Source organism: Henckelia pumila, unplaced genomic scaffold (assembly GCF_033568475.1).
Source record: "Henckelia pumila isolate YLH828 unplaced genomic scaffold, ASM3356847v2 CTG_525:::fragment_1, whole genome shotgun sequence".
Classification (NCBI taxonomy): domain Eukaryota; kingdom Viridiplantae; phylum Streptophyta; class Magnoliopsida; order Lamiales; family Gesneriaceae; genus Henckelia; species Henckelia pumila.
In genome coordinates, this window is record NW_027331855.1 from 13214 (window position 1) to 29356 (window position 16143).

A 16143-nucleotide genomic window follows, 5' to 3' on the forward strand; every position below is an offset into this window, starting at 1 on the left:
CAACAGATGTAAGCACACATCCTATCCTAGAGTTTAAATAAAACCATGTACGCTATAAAATGACACAAATTATACTCTTAAACACTCGATGAACCAAAACTCGATTGATATATACTAGCTATTCTAGGCTCGAAATTTATAAGTTACCAATGACTAAAAGTGATCTGATAGTTATGATCACAGTACTTGTGGCAATGGTTTTCGTCTCGAGCTGGACGACGCATCTGGTCGAGGGGCAGTTCCAAGAAGTAGGAGAGTGCTTGATAAAGTGTGGGGAGGAGTCAACTCTTTGCTCTACTACTTGTGGAAGCAGTAAGAACCAGGCTCTTGCCTGCTACGAGAATTGTGGCGCTGCTGAGATTACTTGTGTCACTTCTTGCTTAGCCCATGGCAAACAACATGTGCTTCCTCAGCCACAAGTCAATTAAGCTAAGGAGCAATAGTTATGAGTAAAGTAACCAAAATCAAGTGTTATATATTTAATGTAACCCATATGGGATTATCATCATATATATATTACTATTTTAAAATAAACTAAGAATTAATTAAGTCGATATTGCATGTATAACTCTCTTGGTCTCTTTTCTTTCCTTTTTTTAGCATTAACTGTACTTGTTTTATCTTTTAGTCCCAAAATTAGTCAAACTTGGATGTTGATCTTCGAATTTTCAAATTTTGGCTATTTTGGTCTGATTTTAACCTAACTGTCCAATCACAGTTGAAAAATAATGCTGACTATACTGTAAAATTCGATCATATGACAACAAATTTTGGGATTTGTCCTATTTTTTGCGTAAAAAGAATAATTTATAATTTCAGTTTAATGTGGTGGAATTTTAGGTAGCATTATATTCCACTAGGATTATTTCCTATCAAATTGAAAATATCTAAATTTCTTGTCATGTCATCGAATTTTACATCTCAATTTATATTAGTTAAAATTAGATATTCTGATAAAAAAAGGATCAAAATAGCAAAAAAAAAAAGAAAAGTTATACGATCAGTACCAAATTTGATTAGTTACACGACTAAAAGGAAAAAAAAAAACTTAAAGTTAGATAATCGAAATTTTATTTTTTTTATTCAAGTGAAAATGTAAAATATGTACATTTGCTAGTGGGATGATACATTAATTAACAAATTAACAGAAAATGGAGCAGGCCTTATTAGTATTATTAACAAGTATTAATTTGGGCATAGTAATTATGAGAAAGATTAAGGTTGGACCCGCAGCAGGTGCCTGTCTAATTGATAAATGACTTCTCAGCTTCTTCCTTAATAGTACCCATCTAACAGTAAAAATCCCTGTAGTTGTTGAGCTGTATATTCATTAATCAAGTGATGTACAAAGATATATGATTAATTGAATTGATTACTTTTAAACACTTTTCATTCATAACAATATTACATTGTCACATGTCTGTGTTGACATAATTTCTTCTTTCACATCTCAAATTATTCATTAATATCGATGTATATATATCGTCCATCAATTCACCGATTTAAGTGCTTGAAAAAATAAATTCGAGTATCACTTATATATATCTGTTCTTACACACCCTAGTGATATTATTATTTTCATTTAATTTTTAATTATACATTAACTTATATTAAGAATAAATACTTAAGTATAACTATTTTAGTGTGAATCAGTGTATAATTATATTATAATACTAATTAAGTTAATTTAATTACTAAATGATCAAAAGTTATTGAAGCTCAGAAGTCGCTTATCAAATCATTCAATGATTGTTCAAGGAAAAAGCTTATCGAAGAGAAGAAAATCAGTTTCGTCAATGTTTATATCCTGTTATGAGCCTTAGATCGATATCTACATGTATATGTCTAGAATTACTAAAAAAAAAAGAAATTATTATTGGATAATGACTAAATTTGATTAGAATCTTCATGAATTTAACAAAAATTGTTTATATACAAATCTGTTATTATATTCTGCTAGCTTAGCTAGCTAGTGTACATAATATATTATATCTACTAAAAAAAACATACATTCTTAAATCTTACAACTCCAAGGTACCTCATTTGCACCATACAAGAGCCTGTTCGATTGATAAGTCGAACCTGTGATGGCAGTGAGTTGATACCCATACAATATTATTACTGTCAATGCAATTCTCATATACATGATGGATCATGTGTATCGTTCTTCGAAACTCGAGTATAAATGAGTCTATACCGATACATATATGGCTTTATCGACCCTTATCGAATAGGTTATATGATCTTGCCTGGGGTAGATCCGAGCTAGGAATTGTGAAAAGTTCCTAAATGTACTGAAAATGTAAGAAAGTTAATCCAAGAAAAGAAACATGGAGTTTACTGGCACGCAATTGCACCTAATCAACACGATCATCTGAAAAAATATAAGGTAAGCTTTGCAACTTGCTGCCTAATTGGCTTTTAATTTGTTCCCCTAAAAAGTAGAATGTATTGCTGAATCAGACATGACTTTAACTTCACTTCTACTCAAGAACCAATAAATTAATCCTCAAAATGTTCCTAAAGCTTAATCAATTTCCTCATCATCCTGCTGCACTTGCATTTCATCACCCCCTCAGGCCTCCCTATATCTCTCAACTTTTCCCTCTCCAGAGTGTCCCATCTTCAGCCTTTTTCTTGTGATGGGCACCCCAAGGCGCGGGGGAAGCTTCCTTTGTCAGTACTTATCGTTGTGGTATGCGGGCTTGCCTTTTTTTGCACTTTTGTACACAGAAATAGTCAGCTCCTTTTCATCCAAGTTCGGGTTTAAGCCTTGTACTAAGAGAAAGGCTGCTAAGAAGTCTGTGTCAGGTGTATATCTACTATAATGCTTAGTTTATTTTTTGAGTTTTATTTAGTTTCCATGTCTGAAAGTCTTAAAATTTTGTCCTTTGGTTGTATCGTACAGGTGGGAGAAATGTGCATGGTAGTGCATTGAACTATGCAGCCGATGATCGGTTTGAGTTTGATCCAGAAGAGTGCAGCCTTGTGGATGGAAAATGGACGTTCAACCGTTCGATTAAGCCTTTGTATACCGACAGGACATGCCCATATCTGGACAGACAGGTTTCATGTGTCAAGAATGGACGGCTGGATTCGGATTACAGGCATTGGGAATGGCAGCCTGATGATTGTTTCCTGCCTAGGTATTCTAGTTCTCATCTACAAACGGCAATGATGTGACCATAAAGCAATATATATTTATCATTCTTCATTAATTTCCTGTATTTTTCCATCCCTTGAAGTGTAAGTTGGGGACTAAAAGAATACATTATACTGAATGAACACTCAATTCTTGAAAGTTGCTCTGGTGTTGAGCAACAAAAATGTAGAACTAACGAGACCCGCGGCCAACTCAAAAACATAAAGAGGATTGCACACAAGGGGTCAAAAACACTAGCTCTGATCCCACTCCAGAGCGACTTCTCCCAAAACCTTGAGCTACCATGGTCCAACATTACTGATTAATGTATGTTAATAATTTTATTCCCTAGGTTCAATCCTGTAACAGCTCTGCGTAAACTTGAAGGGAAGAGGTTAATGTTCATTGGGGATTCTTTGCAAAGAGGACAGTGGCAATCCTTCGTTTGCCTCGTGGAGTCTGTGATACCTGAAGGGAAGAAATCGATCAAACGTGGCCGTGTTCATACAGTTTTCAGAGCCAAGGTACATCAGATATATGAATATGGACTGAAATATTATCATTTTGCTATATAGGGCTAGAACTGAACTGTGTTCTTGGTTTTTCAGGAGTACAATGCCACAATTGAGTTCTATTGGGCTCCCTTTTTAGTAGAATCCAACACTGATTTGAACATTATAACAGATCCAAAGAAAAGAATTCTGAGAGTTGATTCAGTGGAGAAACATGCCAAACATTGGATAGGAGTCGATATACTCGTTTTCAATACGTACGTTTGGTGGATGAGTGGCCTCAGGATCAACTCATTGTAAATTCTTTCCCTGTAAACTCTTTCCATTCATAACTCAAAAAATAAAGTACCTATACATTAATCGCCTAATGAAGCGCAGATGGGGTTCTTTCTCAAACGGCGAAGAAGGATTTGAAGAACTAGATGCATCTGTTTCTTACCGAATAGGACTGAAGACATGGGCAAATTGGGTGGATTCAAACATTGATCCCAACAAAACTCGAGTCTTTTTCACTACAATGTCCCCTACGCACCAAAGGTCAGTTCATTTTTCGCACCTAATTCTTTCACCAAACCAATATCGATGTCCCCATTGAAAACCACGGTCGCGACGCTAAAAAGAACTGCCATCTAATGACACCTGTAGTCACATTGCCTCCCAATGAACTCATATTGATCTAGCTAGAAATATTGAACCAGATCATATGCATATCTATACAAACACAACTTTGTTTCAGGAGCGCGGACTGGGGGCGCGAAAAAGGGATCAAATGCTTCAACGAAACGAAGCCAGTGATGAAGAAAAGACACTGGGGGACAGGCTCGGATAAGCAGATCATGGGCGTGGTGAAAGGCGTGATCCGCCGGATGAAAACGCCTGTGATCTTGCTGAACATCACTCAGTTATCAGAATACAGAATCGATGCACACTCTTCGATTTACACCGAGTCGGGAGGAAGATTGTTGACAGTTGACGAAAAGGCCGATCCTCTGCACCATGCAGATTGCATACATTGGTGCTTGCCGGGAGTTCCTGATACATGGAATCAAATACTTTATGCTCATTTGTTGTAGCACATGTATCTAAGAAGAAGAAGAAGAAATTGAATGATGATGTTTTTTTTTCTAAATTTTTTCGAGTCATTTCGGCAACAAGATGCCAATGATGTATTGTGTCTCCGTTAACTCTGTAATTCATTTGTCTGACAATCTATCTGTATGTCTATTGATACATTTTTCTCTTTAGGAAATTTGGTAGTACGAGGTAACAAAAATTCAATTTTTTAAATATTATTAAAGAAATCGACAAGGAAACGTTCTATATATATAAAAAAAATTATCTTTAAACCAAATGCGTTCAAAAATCAAGCATAAAGTTCCCTAAATTATTAAATGATGAAATTTTAAAACAATGGGCTCTGTTTGAACCAATTAATTTTTCACTCTAAAGCCCAACACTTTATTGAGATTCGGCCCGCGAAGACCTAGCGCTAGCCAATGAAATCCATTCATAGCAGGCGAAATGAGGCGCGAGAAAGATTGTACGTCAATCCAATCCATCCACCGAGCTTTGAGTTAGGGTTTCATTTCCCGGATCGCCTTCAGGTAGTGGAAATGTAATCTCGCCCTAATTTTGTATGTTGTGTATTCTGCTTAACTCGAAGCTGAATTGCTCCTTGTTTCGTTTCTTGCCTTGGTTTGAAGAATGGCTGGCGGTGGAAATTTCATTCACAGGGTCATTTCTTACGTGGCCAATGAGTTTCTTGTCAACGGTCTTGCAAACAGGTGATTCGATTTTAACGTCAACCTCGACCTTTCTTTCTTTTTTGGAAAGCTTTTCTGTCGATCTTTTTTGTTTGATTTTGAGTCGAGGGGTGTTTGCCGATGAGGACTTCCGTAGGCTTGTACTGATTGCGGAGATGATCGCTATCTTTTTTGCTAAATTTTATCGGTCTGAGGCTCCTGCTTTTTTCATTTCAGCATTTTGTGTTTGACATTATTTTCTTATTTCGTAATTCCTACGATTTTGAGAGAAAATAACTTCATGAGAAATGTTCTGTTCCGATGCTTTTTGTTTGGGGAAACCCTCCTCCAATCTACCTCTGATTCATATTCGAAAAAATTGAATGCGTTCATGGGTTGCAAAAGCTGCATCTCGAATTTCTCATGGCAGAATTTATTAGGGAAAATGTCTTGGGGCTATGACCATGGGTTTGTACAACATCATTTACTCGAAAATTTTTGTAGCGATGTCTTTATTTTCTTAGTTTTTCCCCTCCTATTACATCCTGTTTGCGGATGACAATTAGAATTTTTTGTTTGGGACTGAGTGGAAGCTGTTTTCTTTACTCTTCGTGTGTATTTCAGCATTGTTTCTCCTGACATTTTATCTCCTCCCGTGTCCTAGTCCAACATTCCAGAGGTTTGCTGTAAGGACGTCAAAGACGATGGGGGAACTATCTAATATTGGTATCCACATATTTCATGTGCATTTTGTTTTGGTTTTAGACTTTGGATGCCCTTGTACTAAAATATATTGCCTGGTTCAGCTGCTCAAAAGAAGAAAGAACTAGCTGAGCAAATCAAGGATGTGTCCAAGAACTTTGAGGTTTATGTAATCATTTTTTGGCCTAGAATCTGCTTTGGTATTTTCAAAATCCTTCAATAACTTGAGTTCTGTTAGAAATTAAACTTGGACCTAACTCACCTCAAAAGCTAGCTCAAGATCCCACATCGGTTGAATGAATTGCCTGGGAGTTTAATATATAGGCTTGGACAAACCTCCTCTCTTGAGCTAGCTTTTGAGGTGAGTTAGGTCCAAGTTTAATTTCTAACATGGTATCAAAGCCCGGGTTCCCGTTATTTGTTGGACGGCTCATAGTTGGCCTCACCCGTCCCATAGTTGGCCACCCATTTAATATATCCACGCTCCAGTCGTTTTATTCCTGGGCGTGAGAGGGGTGTGTTGGTGTATTGATTTATGTCCCACATAGGTTGGCTAAATAACCTGGACCTCTTTATATGAACAAGGGCAAACCTCACCTCTTGAGCTAGCTTTTGATGTCAGTTAGGTCCTAGTCTCAATTTCTAACAAGTTCTAATTTGGATGTTTTTAACTAAACAGTCATTCAAGAAACAGTGACGCTCGTTGCTGATGTATGGGCACAAGATTCCGGTTTTGACAAGAAGATGAAGCTATGTCGAGTCAGAGCTGAGATTCTAACTTGAATTTGACAAAATATTTATGAGTCCAAATCGGTCCCAATTATGTAGTAACAAACTAATGTAATCTTCAGACCGAATGTTACTTGACTGAGCTGTCTAGGATGGTGTTAGATATGGTTGTGTTGATAATGTTGCATATCGCAGTAGAATGTTTTCGGTTTTTTCTATCTTGTGCTATTCATTTTCTGTGCTAGCTCCCAGCCATGCACTTTCACTCTCGACTTTTGAATTGTTCTTCCCATCCCAAGATATCGATTCCACCTTAGGGTTTGCTTGTCAAGTGCTGATGTCTCGAAGCTATCTATAGCTTAATGTGCATATTTTGTATTCTGTTGAGAATGGGAAAAATGATATGTATTATGAACTTTCGTTCTTTTGCCTTGTCTAAGGATATTCTAAATTTCTATTGAAGTTGAGTACGATATACAGAGTCGGACACTTTTTCCCTCGTATATAAAAAATCTATATTTCTGTAATTTTTTTTGTGCATATGGTAACATCCACCCACCATTTGAATTTTACGAAATAACATCCACCAACTCAAAAAAACCTTCTTTTATGTAATAATAATATCATGTAAACCTATTTTAGTGTAGTTGCATCGTTACTTTTCTGAAAAAAATAAAAATAAAATAGTACGATATCGAAACAAAAATTACGAACTGAAACAAAATAATCATGAATATTTGAAATAAATTTTGTCGTTATTTTATATAAAAATCAACTAATAAGAAACAATTGTCATAAAAAACAAAAAATAGAAATTTATAGCCATTATATTATATTATATTATAATTATAAAATATAAATGGCTATTGATTTTGATTATAATAAACCCTTCCTTGCTGTGCTAGGGTTTTAGAAAGAGCCCGGAATCTGACGCGAAGCATTTCTCAAACTTCAGCAATGGCCTCGGCATTATCAAGAAATGTTCGCCTTCGACTCCTCTGCAGATCCTTCGATTCTCATTGGCGTTCCTTGAGAAACCCAATTCATAGTCTACCCGAAATGCCCATCCAGAACTCCCACCGTTCCTCGCTCTGGCCGGAATTTCTTGTTGGTAGATACAAATTGCTGAGTGCTTTTGAGTTAAATCATCGATTTTTGTGCACCACCGCTGCTAATTCTGCTGCTAATCAATCGCCAAGTTCGACCACTACCGTGACGCCCTCGAGTGGTTTGGCCGAGGGGAATTCTGAAAGTGGAAATAGTGGGGGGCAGGGTTCAGCGGGATCACAGGATACTTCTCAGCAAGGAAAGCCTATCCGAGGCGGGGTAACTAACTCTCATTTTCTCATTCATTTTGTTGTTGCCATTGTAATGTATATTCTTACGATCCTTACAGTTATTCATGCATTCGTTTGCTTTTTAACTCGTTTAAAAATATAATATATTCGGATTGTATTGTAGTGCAGTTGGCAAGTATTAGATTTTTCTGATGCTAAATAACTAAGTTGCAAATTTGATGGCAGCCTGTTTCGTGGATGAGCTTTTTTTTGCTTATTTGCACTGGAGTTGGATTGATCTTCTACTATGACAAAGAAAAGAGGCGGCATATTGAAGGTTAGATTACTATGGTGAGTTGGATGATGTTTCTGGATTGTTGTATGCATGCAGGGACTTTATTAATTTCATGTTTGTTTGTTTGTGGCTGATTTGTTTTGGGTATATGGATTTGGGGAATGCAGCCGAATAAGATGAATGCTTCCATCAGTTTGGTTGTAATTGATTTCCTAACTTCTAGTAGTATTTTCCGAATAAGTCCTAATCTAATTGTGAAGGATTGGTTTGTTGTAGTCTTTAGTGGTTGTTATACAATGCTCCTATTTCTTTTGGTTAGTTGGTTGGGGTATGATAATATGTCCATTTTTGTTACTATTATGATATTGGATTTCTCCACTGATTGCAAGAATTTGAAGTTGTTTTTATGTTTGTTAATTTTTCAGATCTTGTTCAAACATATGTGAACTGATGCCAATTTCAAATAGAAATTTATTATGAAATAGGAAAAAATCAAAGACCAAATTAAGTGAGCTCGCATTTAACCTGTTAACCAAATGGGTTTTTGCTGGCGTAAAATATACATATAGTCTTGTTCCAACTCTAGAAGTGGTACTGACATAAATACTGAATAAGGTGTCTTCTTTGATTAATTTTGCTATATATAATGTGCTTTTCCAGAATTGTTTATTGCAATTCTATTGGCACGTATGGAGTTTGACTGTTGCAGTCTTGCAGGAATAACTAGTGCTTCAAATGAAGTAAAACAGGGACCTTCTGTTGGTAAACCATCTATTGGAGGTCCATTTAACCTTATTGACCACAATGGAACATCAGTATCTGAAAAGAACTTTATGGGAAAGTGGAACTTGATTTATTTTGGATTCACTCACTGCCCTGATATATGCCCAGATGAGCTACAAAAACTGGCGTCGGCTATTGATAAAATAAGTAAGTTCACGGAGTAGCATTTCTTTGGCTGAGATGCGACATTTCTTGTGCACTTCCGTCATTCTTGGGTTCTAATTTTTCTGTATTTCCAGAAGAAAACTCTGGGATAGAAGTAGTGCCCATCTTCATTTCAGTTGACCCGGAGAGGGATACGGTTGAACAAGTTCGTGAATATGTTAAAGGTAAATTTTTATGTGTGATAATCAAGTTAAATATTTGCAACACAAACCAAAATGTTTTTTCCCCTGAAAATTTGCCATCACATGCCTCTTCCAGAATTCCACCCAAACTTAATTGGCCTGACTGGTACCCCAGACGAAGTCAAGAAAACTGCACGTGCTTATCGTGTGTACTATATGAAGACGGAAGATGAAGGTTCAGATTATCTTGTCGATCACTCTATAGTCATGTACGTCCTACACCACTTCACTTAGGCTAAGTTTGACACTGATTAGTCCAACCGTCTGAATTCATCTTCTTTCTTATTTTTCACGAGAAAAGAAGTATGAATTTTTCGGTCATGTTTGGCGAGATTGCGATATATATAATAACTAACACAAACGGGCATGCTTTTCTTCGTATATCTTGCTTGACATTTGCATATACTAAACCAAAATATGCAGGTACCTGATGGACCCAAGCATGCAATTTGTGAAATTCTTTGGAAAGAATGAAGATATTACTTCACTTACCAATGGAGTCATTCTGGAAATAAGTAAAGCAAAACAAAAGGTCAAGGCATAGATTTTACATATTCTGCTGGAATGACTCGAGTTTTGAGATTAAATTATATCTTTTCGAAGGCGTTTCTGAAAGAGGTTTACTTCTATAAGACTCTCGACTCATTTTCAGCTACAATTTTTATATGATAATACCGAAGAATAAAGTGCTCTATTTGAATGTCTATTATTTCTCCTGGCCTGTATTGAATATTATTATTCTGATTTTTTTTTTTGAAGAATCATTATTCTGTATTTATTTGCATTTCGTTGTAGAAAACTCATTCTAAAGAAATTATAAAGAAAGTGTAATTAAATCATTTATTATATTTCGCAATTAAATTTTGAAAATGTCTATAGGAAATATTTTATAGAAATGTCAAAAGTAAAACTAACATACTCATAATATTACCCTTTGAAAAATCAACTAATATTGACATATTTTCATTTAAAAAAAAAAAAAAGTGCCATCAGCGACGTCACATTGAAAATATGTAATACTAATAATAATTTCGAGATTTTAATTCAGTCAACTCTGACGAATGGAGAAATGCCACGTGAGCAGAGGGTGTACCAAAAACCATAAGCCCAAAGCAGCAGAACACTTCCATCATCAATATGAATTAAATCCTGAAAAAAAATAAGAAAGGAAAAAGACAAGTTATCGCAAAACTACACAATCCTGGGAAACTGAGTGAGCTCTCCAAAGTATCAGCTATGGCTGCCTTAATCAACACTGTCTACTCAACTAAATTGTCTTCTCTTTCGAACGCATTCAGAACTCCACATCTCGCTTCTTCTTTCAGCAGTAAGCTTTTCACTTCCAAGCTTTCAAGAATTATCTTTTTTCGTTAAAAAAATTTTCTGGGCCAATTTAGTTCTGCTTGTTAGTTGCCTGTTTTACTGTAAGGAGTATTTAATTGTATATAATGGATCATCTCAGGACGGAGGCTTGTGGTGAGAGCTGCAGAAACGGATACTAATGAAGGTTTTGTGGATTTTCTTTTTCTGATTATTTTTGTAATATGTTTTATTTTATTGGGTTTGGAGCTTATTTTAGATCTATGAGTGACTTTCTCAAATGGGAAAATATATTCGAAAGAATGATTGTGGGGTGTGTTTGTTTGAATAATTTAAACTGGTTTTTGATATGTTAAAGAGTAATGTGTGGCAGTTGGAGCCAAGGCACCAGATACGGCACCGGCGGAGAGTGGCTCAAGCATGAATCAGATTCTTGGTATCAAAGGAGCCAAGCAAGAGACTGTGAGTCATCAATCATAGTTGTTTTATGTCAAGATTTATTTGAGTAGAATTTTTGCTTAATTTTCATGTTGCAATTTTGTATGATGGAGTGTAGATTGAATTAAGAGCTTGATACAGCGAGTGTATGCATATGTAAACCCCATTAAGTATGAAAGAATGAAAGATCTGAACAGCATCAAATTGTTCGAATATTGTGATTTGGACAACTTTATTTTACGAACATGCGTGGTGATGGATAGGGTAATCAAGGTTATAGCATAACATTACCTTTAACTGTGAGGCTTTGAGCCTTCTCATTTCTTCCATGTATACGATTGTATTATAGTTCGACTACTAATTGCATGAACTTCTTCAGGATAAGTGGAAAATTCGAGTTCAGCTCACTAAACCTGTTACATGGCCACCTCTGGTTTGGGGTGTAGTGTGTGGAGCTGCTGCATCGGGTAATTTCTGGATCTTTTATTCCTTCTACGCATTGGCTTTTAGCCCTTATCACCACAATGTAGTATTATTTATATTTGTACTTTCTTGCAGGTAACTTCCACTGGACTTTGGAAGATGTAGCTAAATCGATTGTATGTATGATGATGTCTGGGCCTTGTCTTACTGGCTACACTCAGGTGCTTCTCACGTTTAACTTGAGTATTGAAATTCAAGTTTGTGCTTCAGCATCTTATTTATTTAACTAGTCACTCAATTTTTTTAGACGATAAATGACTGGTACGACAAAGAGATTGATGCCATTAACGAACCCTATCGCCCGATCCCCTCAGGAGCAGTATCAGAACAGGAGGTATGCTCAGTTTCACTTCCTTTTTTCCCGAATGAACTATTATCTTCTAACCGCCAAGGTATACAGGTGATTACACAAATCTGGGTGCTGCTCCTTGGAGGCCTCGGTTTGGCTTGTCTACTTGATGTGTGGGTATGTCTTCGAAATACGTGTATGTCCTCTTGTTAATGCAGTAAATTTCATCTAATAAGGCCCACCTTGTAGGCTGGACATGATTTTCCGGTGATATTTTACCTTGCCCTTGGTGGATCCTTGCTGTCTTACATATACTCAGCTCCGCCCTTAAAGGTATTCGTCCCAGTTTTTTTTTTTTTTTTGGAACACCATTTTGGGCAAAATAGAATGCAAGGCAACATTACAAGATATGATTCTAATGAAAAGCTATCCATTGCTAACTAAAATAAAAGCCTCAATATTGTTTGTCTCGGAAAACCCCATTGGATTCTGACCATAGAAAGCTGAATTGGCTAAATTATCAGCTACTAAACGTGAGAGAATGACAAGAAAGCAACCATTACCCTGACTCCATATACCTGTATTTTCAGCTTAAACAGAATGGGTGGCTAGGCAATTTTGCACTGGGATCAAGCTACATAAGCTTGCCTTGGTACCATTCTTTAAGTTCAGCTACAGTTTCATTAATTTGTGTTGCCTAAGTTCTTCAACTACAATAACACTCTGAATTTTCCCGGATTTTAGGTGGGCTGGTCAAGCATTGTTTGGGACACTTACACCTGATGTTATTGTTCTAACACTACTTTACAGCATAGCTGGTGTATGTATCATCTGTAATATTAATTCGACATTTTATAAAGGCTTCGTATAAAAATTGATTCTTATTTGTCTCGTCTTTTGTTTTAGCTGGGAATTGCAATTGTAAATGACTTCAAGAGCATTGAAGGAGATAGAAAAATGGGATTACAGGTGATTTAGCTTTCATTTGATCATTGTGTTTCGATTGAGCAGCTCTTTCATCATAAGCGCAAATTTGTTTCAAAGGTGTTTTATTTTAGAAATCTGATACTTGGATACCAAAGAATCTCTTCTAAAAATGCTCAACAACTCTCCTTTTCACAACTGTATTCAACCATAAAAACTGCTCCAGCTGCTCGTCTTCTTAAACAAAAACACTGAAGGACACCGAGTTTAAAATAGTATTTTTTAAGCTCTGGCCTCCTCTGTATCCAAGTTGGCTCAATCTTGACAATATATCCTACATTCTGTTACTACTTTTTTAGTCTCTTCCTGTGGCTTTTGGCACCGAGACTGCAAAATGGATCTGTGTTGGAGCTATTGATATAACTCAGTTATCTGTAGCAGGTAATTTCATTGCTATTTTCGAATGTTCAAGTAGATAAAAATTATAGTTAAGAGAGTACACAACACAAAAATTTACTTGATTTGGCCATAAGAACCTGCGGCCACGACACAATTTATTAGTTTAGATTATTATCCCGACCTGGCAACCTCTATATGCATGTGAAAAGGCATTGAGATATCAGGGAATTTTTCTCAAACTAAATTGTAGTCCAATCATATGGAAGATATATCGTATTTTAGTCATCCAAATTTATTTCCAAAATACGTTCTTTGCTTTCTGGGCGCCTTTTCATGCAATGACATAATATTTCATGGAAGTGATCTGAAATATAAAATTTGATTTTGTTTCTAATTGTAACAAAAACTAAATGATATATACTCGCATCAACCGAGGAAGACGGAAATCGTTAGCTCGCGACTTTAAAACTGGATAACATTCATATTTATATGGAGTAGTTTACAGTTGGAGTTGTCAGTCAATCTCACTGAGTGGGACAAAGACTTCTCGTCAGTGTTTTGTTATTGGGCTTATGATTTAAAAGCCAAAAAAAAAAACTTCATCTCCGTCTAAGTGCTTAGGTCTAAAAAGGCTTAGGCCGATTTTTAGAACACTGCCAATCATTCTTCAAACATGGCATTAATGAAATAAAGTTGACAATTACTAATTTTCTTTATGGTTTAGATCACTAAATCAATATTATATTGCTGCAGGCTATCTTGTAGGTTCTGGTAAACCATACTATGGTTTAGCACTTTTAGGCTTAATCGCCCCACAAGTCTTTTTCCAGGTAAACTAGACCGTATGTGGAGTTACGAAAAATGTACCCGTTTTTGGTATTAGTTGATGCAGTTTCTTGTATTTTATTGGAATGCTTCTTATAAAAAAAAAAAACACGTGTGGTGGATCTAACTTGTGGATACAACTATCTTCTGATACAGTTCAAATACTTCCTCAAAGACCCAGTGAAATACGATGTCCAATATCAGGTACTTTTCGTCTTTGTAACAAAATATGAAAATACATGTGTTGCATTACACAGGACACGAGGGCAACACGATCCAAGCTCACAACATTCTGCAATTTGCATTGAAATTTGATCCCAGTGCCCTGTGAAATTCTGACGCTGAAAATCCCTATTTGATTATCAACTCCTTTATGTTTTTAAACATAACTTTTAAACACAACACATTGAACAGGCCACACATACCTCTTGAAGACATGCCTCGAAAACATTAGAGACGTAAATTTACTCGAGAGATGAAAACATGAACATGGGCATTATTTATGTGATTTTTTTTAGTAAATAATAGGATTTCACAAGGTAATGGGATGCAATTAACTTCTTTATGAAATATATTTTGAAAATTAAAATTTTGATTGTACTTGATTCTGATACAATAGTCTTATTCGATTTGTTTATCAGGCTAGTGCACAACCATTTCTTGTTCTCGGACTATTGGTCACGGCTTTGGCGACCAGCCATTGATTATCTTGGCAGAGGAGAGGTAGGCACGAGAGAGCAAATAGCCTGTAATTTTACATGTATTCCTGCCGCATTTTTGGCCGCTGACATGCTCAATTATTTCAATCATCAGTTCAAATTTTTTACCAATGAAATCCCTGTCAAGAAAACATGAAGTGAACACCATTTATTTATAAATGGTTTTATTTATTACTGAGACAACCATATATACATACATATATACACGATAGGGAAATGGTGTATTTGATCAGGATTCTTAGATTCATCAATCTGAATCCTCCCTCCCTTGCTCAGCCGCACGCTCGCCACCAGACTTGTTATTGGTGCTGAGCCCACCTTTTCGACCTATTTCCTGATACCCTTCTTTCCCGAGCTGCTCTTTTCGGGTTTGCCCTCCCTGTCGCCCAATCTCCTGGTATCCTTCTGTCCCCAGCTGCTCCTTCCTAGTCTGCCCTCCTCGGCTTCTTCCTGCATTCGCCCGTAAATTACAACGCATGTTCTTCAAAAGTTCAGATTAATCATGTAAGAAGAAAAATATTATATATATCAGATACAGAATCATCACCTTCAGCTAGGTGCTCCTGAGCTTCCAGGGTCTTGCCTCCAGTGCCGCCGGGGATAACGGTGTCCCCTTGCCTGGCCCTCGCGTCAAGCTCGCCTCGATTCTGGTCAGATGCCATACTTGTGATGTTTCTTCCTCAAAATTCTGCCGAGTGTTCTCTAATATTTATACTCAAGAAACTGCACCAATGTGGATTATTGCTGGAACGAGACACCAGGTGTAATGCATGCATGCACGCAGCTGAGGTGTGACAGAAGAAAGAATTTAATGGCGGCATGCCATTGCTGATTCACTCTCTCACCGCCGTGGGAGAAGACACCCATCCATCATCTTATCCTGCCAAGTGTTCTTAACCCATATTGAGTCATGCATGCATGTACACAGTGTTCTTAGCCCACATTGAGTGAAGCATACATGTACACGTTAAGTTATACATGTATTTGAAATTATATTATTATTCTTAATTTATTTTTAAAAGGGTTTTTCAAATAAAATAGATTGATAATTTTGTAATTTAGGCATAGTTTGGTATATAGGATAAGATAAATTAAGGATAAGTAAAATGGTAGGATGTTATATTGAATGTTTGATATGATTTTAATAAGAGTGATTAAATTTATATATTCGAATTTAATGACCAAATTAACCCTACCGTAATGTGGAGGAGAATGAG

At 36.3% G+C, this 16143-nt stretch overlaps 4 protein-coding genes and 1 pseudogene across 5 annotated transcripts; 4 read left to right on the forward strand and 1 right to left on the reverse strand.

Annotated features, from left to right (window-relative positions):
* Positions 1 to 2642: 2642 nt before the first annotated feature.
* Positions 2643 to 4746, forward strand: LOC140872982 (protein trichome birefringence-like 3). The gene is made up of 6 exons (XM_073275928.1): positions 2643 to 2811; positions 2909 to 3146; positions 3495 to 3666; positions 3751 to 3950; positions 4033 to 4191; positions 4391 to 4746. Exons 1-6 carry the CDS (start codon positions 2643 to 2645, stop codon positions 4725 to 4727), a joined length of 1275 nt encoding a protein of 424 aa, XP_073132029.1. The 3' UTR covers positions 4728 to 4746.
* Positions 4747 to 5157: 411 nt separating this feature from the next.
* LOC140872984 (uncharacterized) lies at positions 5158 to 7095 on the forward strand. Of its 2 annotated transcripts, none has more exons than XM_073275930.1 (5): positions 5158 to 5258; positions 5358 to 5438; positions 6061 to 6122; positions 6203 to 6298; positions 6778 to 7095. In XM_073275930.1, exons 2-5 carry the CDS (start codon positions 5359 to 5361, stop codon positions 6879 to 6881), a joined length of 342 nt encoding a protein of 113 aa, XP_073132031.1. In that variant the 5' UTR covers positions 5158 to 5258; position 5358; the 3' UTR covers positions 6882 to 7095. The 2 variants fall into 2 exon arrangements, with proteins under 2 accessions (XP_073132031.1, XP_073132032.1); XM_073275931.1 differs by having other exon boundaries at positions 6203 to 6261.
* A 636-nt stretch (positions 7096 to 7731) lies between these two features.
* LOC140872983 (protein SCO1 homolog 1, mitochondrial-like) lies at positions 7732 to 10333 on the forward strand. Its single transcript, XM_073275929.1, has 6 exons — positions 7732 to 8153; positions 8351 to 8441; positions 9117 to 9329; positions 9422 to 9511; positions 9606 to 9738; positions 9953 to 10333. Exons 1-6 carry the CDS (start codon positions 7785 to 7787, stop codon positions 10071 to 10073), a joined length of 1017 nt encoding a protein of 338 aa, XP_073132030.1. The 5' UTR covers positions 7732 to 7784; the 3' UTR covers positions 10074 to 10333.
* Positions 10334 to 10677: 344 nt separating this feature from the next.
* LOC140872980 (chlorophyll synthase, chloroplastic-like) lies at positions 10678 to 15149 on the forward strand. Its single transcript, XM_073275924.1, has 15 exons — positions 10678 to 10856; positions 10992 to 11036; positions 11223 to 11311; positions 11667 to 11754; positions 11846 to 11931; positions 12018 to 12104; positions 12171 to 12236; positions 12309 to 12392; positions 12650 to 12711; positions 12804 to 12879; positions 12966 to 13028; positions 13343 to 13424; positions 14136 to 14212; positions 14364 to 14411; positions 14849 to 15149. Exons 1-15 carry the CDS (start codon positions 10766 to 10768, stop codon positions 14909 to 14911), a joined length of 1107 nt encoding a protein of 368 aa, XP_073132025.1. The 5' UTR covers positions 10678 to 10765; the 3' UTR covers positions 14912 to 15149.
* On the reverse strand, positions 15031 to 15873 carry LOC140872972 (uncharacterized; annotated as a pseudogene).
* Between the last annotated feature and the right edge of the window lie 270 nt (positions 15874 to 16143).

Bases quoted from the DNA above. Each gene is read 5' to 3' on its own strand.
- LOC140872984 (XM_073275930.1), top strand. From the start codon at position 5,359: ATGGCTGGCGGTGGAAATTTCATTCACAGGGTCATTTCTTACGTGGCC. The intron at 5,439-6,060 runs GTGATTCGATTT...CCCGTGTCCTAG, and splicing joins GTCAACGGTCTTGCAAACAG to TCCAACATTCCAGAGGTTTG. The intron at 6,299-6,777 runs GTATTTTCAAAA...TTAACTAAACAG, and splicing joins TTGGCCTAGAATCTGCTTTG to TCATTCAAGAAACAGTGACG.
- LOC140872980 (XM_073275924.1), top strand. From the start codon at position 10,766: ATGGCTGCCTTAATCAACACTGTCTACTCAACTAAATTGTCTTCTCTT. The intron at 11,037-11,222 runs GTTTTGTGGATT...AATGTGTGGCAG, and splicing joins AGAAACGGATACTAATGAAG to TTGGAGCCAAGGCACCAGAT. The intron at 11,755-11,845 runs GTAATTTCTGGA...ACTTTCTTGCAG, and splicing joins GTGTGGAGCTGCTGCATCGG to GTAACTTCCACTGGACTTTG.
- LOC140872983 (XM_073275929.1), top strand. From the start codon at position 7,785: ATGGCCTCGGCATTATCAAGAAATGTTCGCCTTCGACTCCTCTGCAGA. The intron at 9,512-9,605 runs GTAAATTTTTAT...TGCCTCTTCCAG, and splicing joins AGTTCGTGAATATGTTAAAG to AATTCCACCCAAACTTAATT. The intron at 9,739-9,952 runs GTACGTCCTACA...CAAAATATGCAG, and splicing joins GTCGATCACTCTATAGTCAT to GTACCTGATGGACCCAAGCA.
- LOC140872982 (XM_073275928.1), top strand. From the start codon at position 2,643: ATGGGCACCCCAAGGCGCGGGGGAAGCTTCCTTTGTCAGTACTTATCG. The intron at 2,812-2,908 runs GTGTATATCTAC...TGTATCGTACAG, and splicing joins TGCTAAGAAGTCTGTGTCAG to GTGGGAGAAATGTGCATGGT. The intron at 4,192-4,390 runs GTCAGTTCATTT...ACTTTGTTTCAG, and splicing joins ATGTCCCCTACGCACCAAAG to GAGCGCGGACTGGGGGCGCG.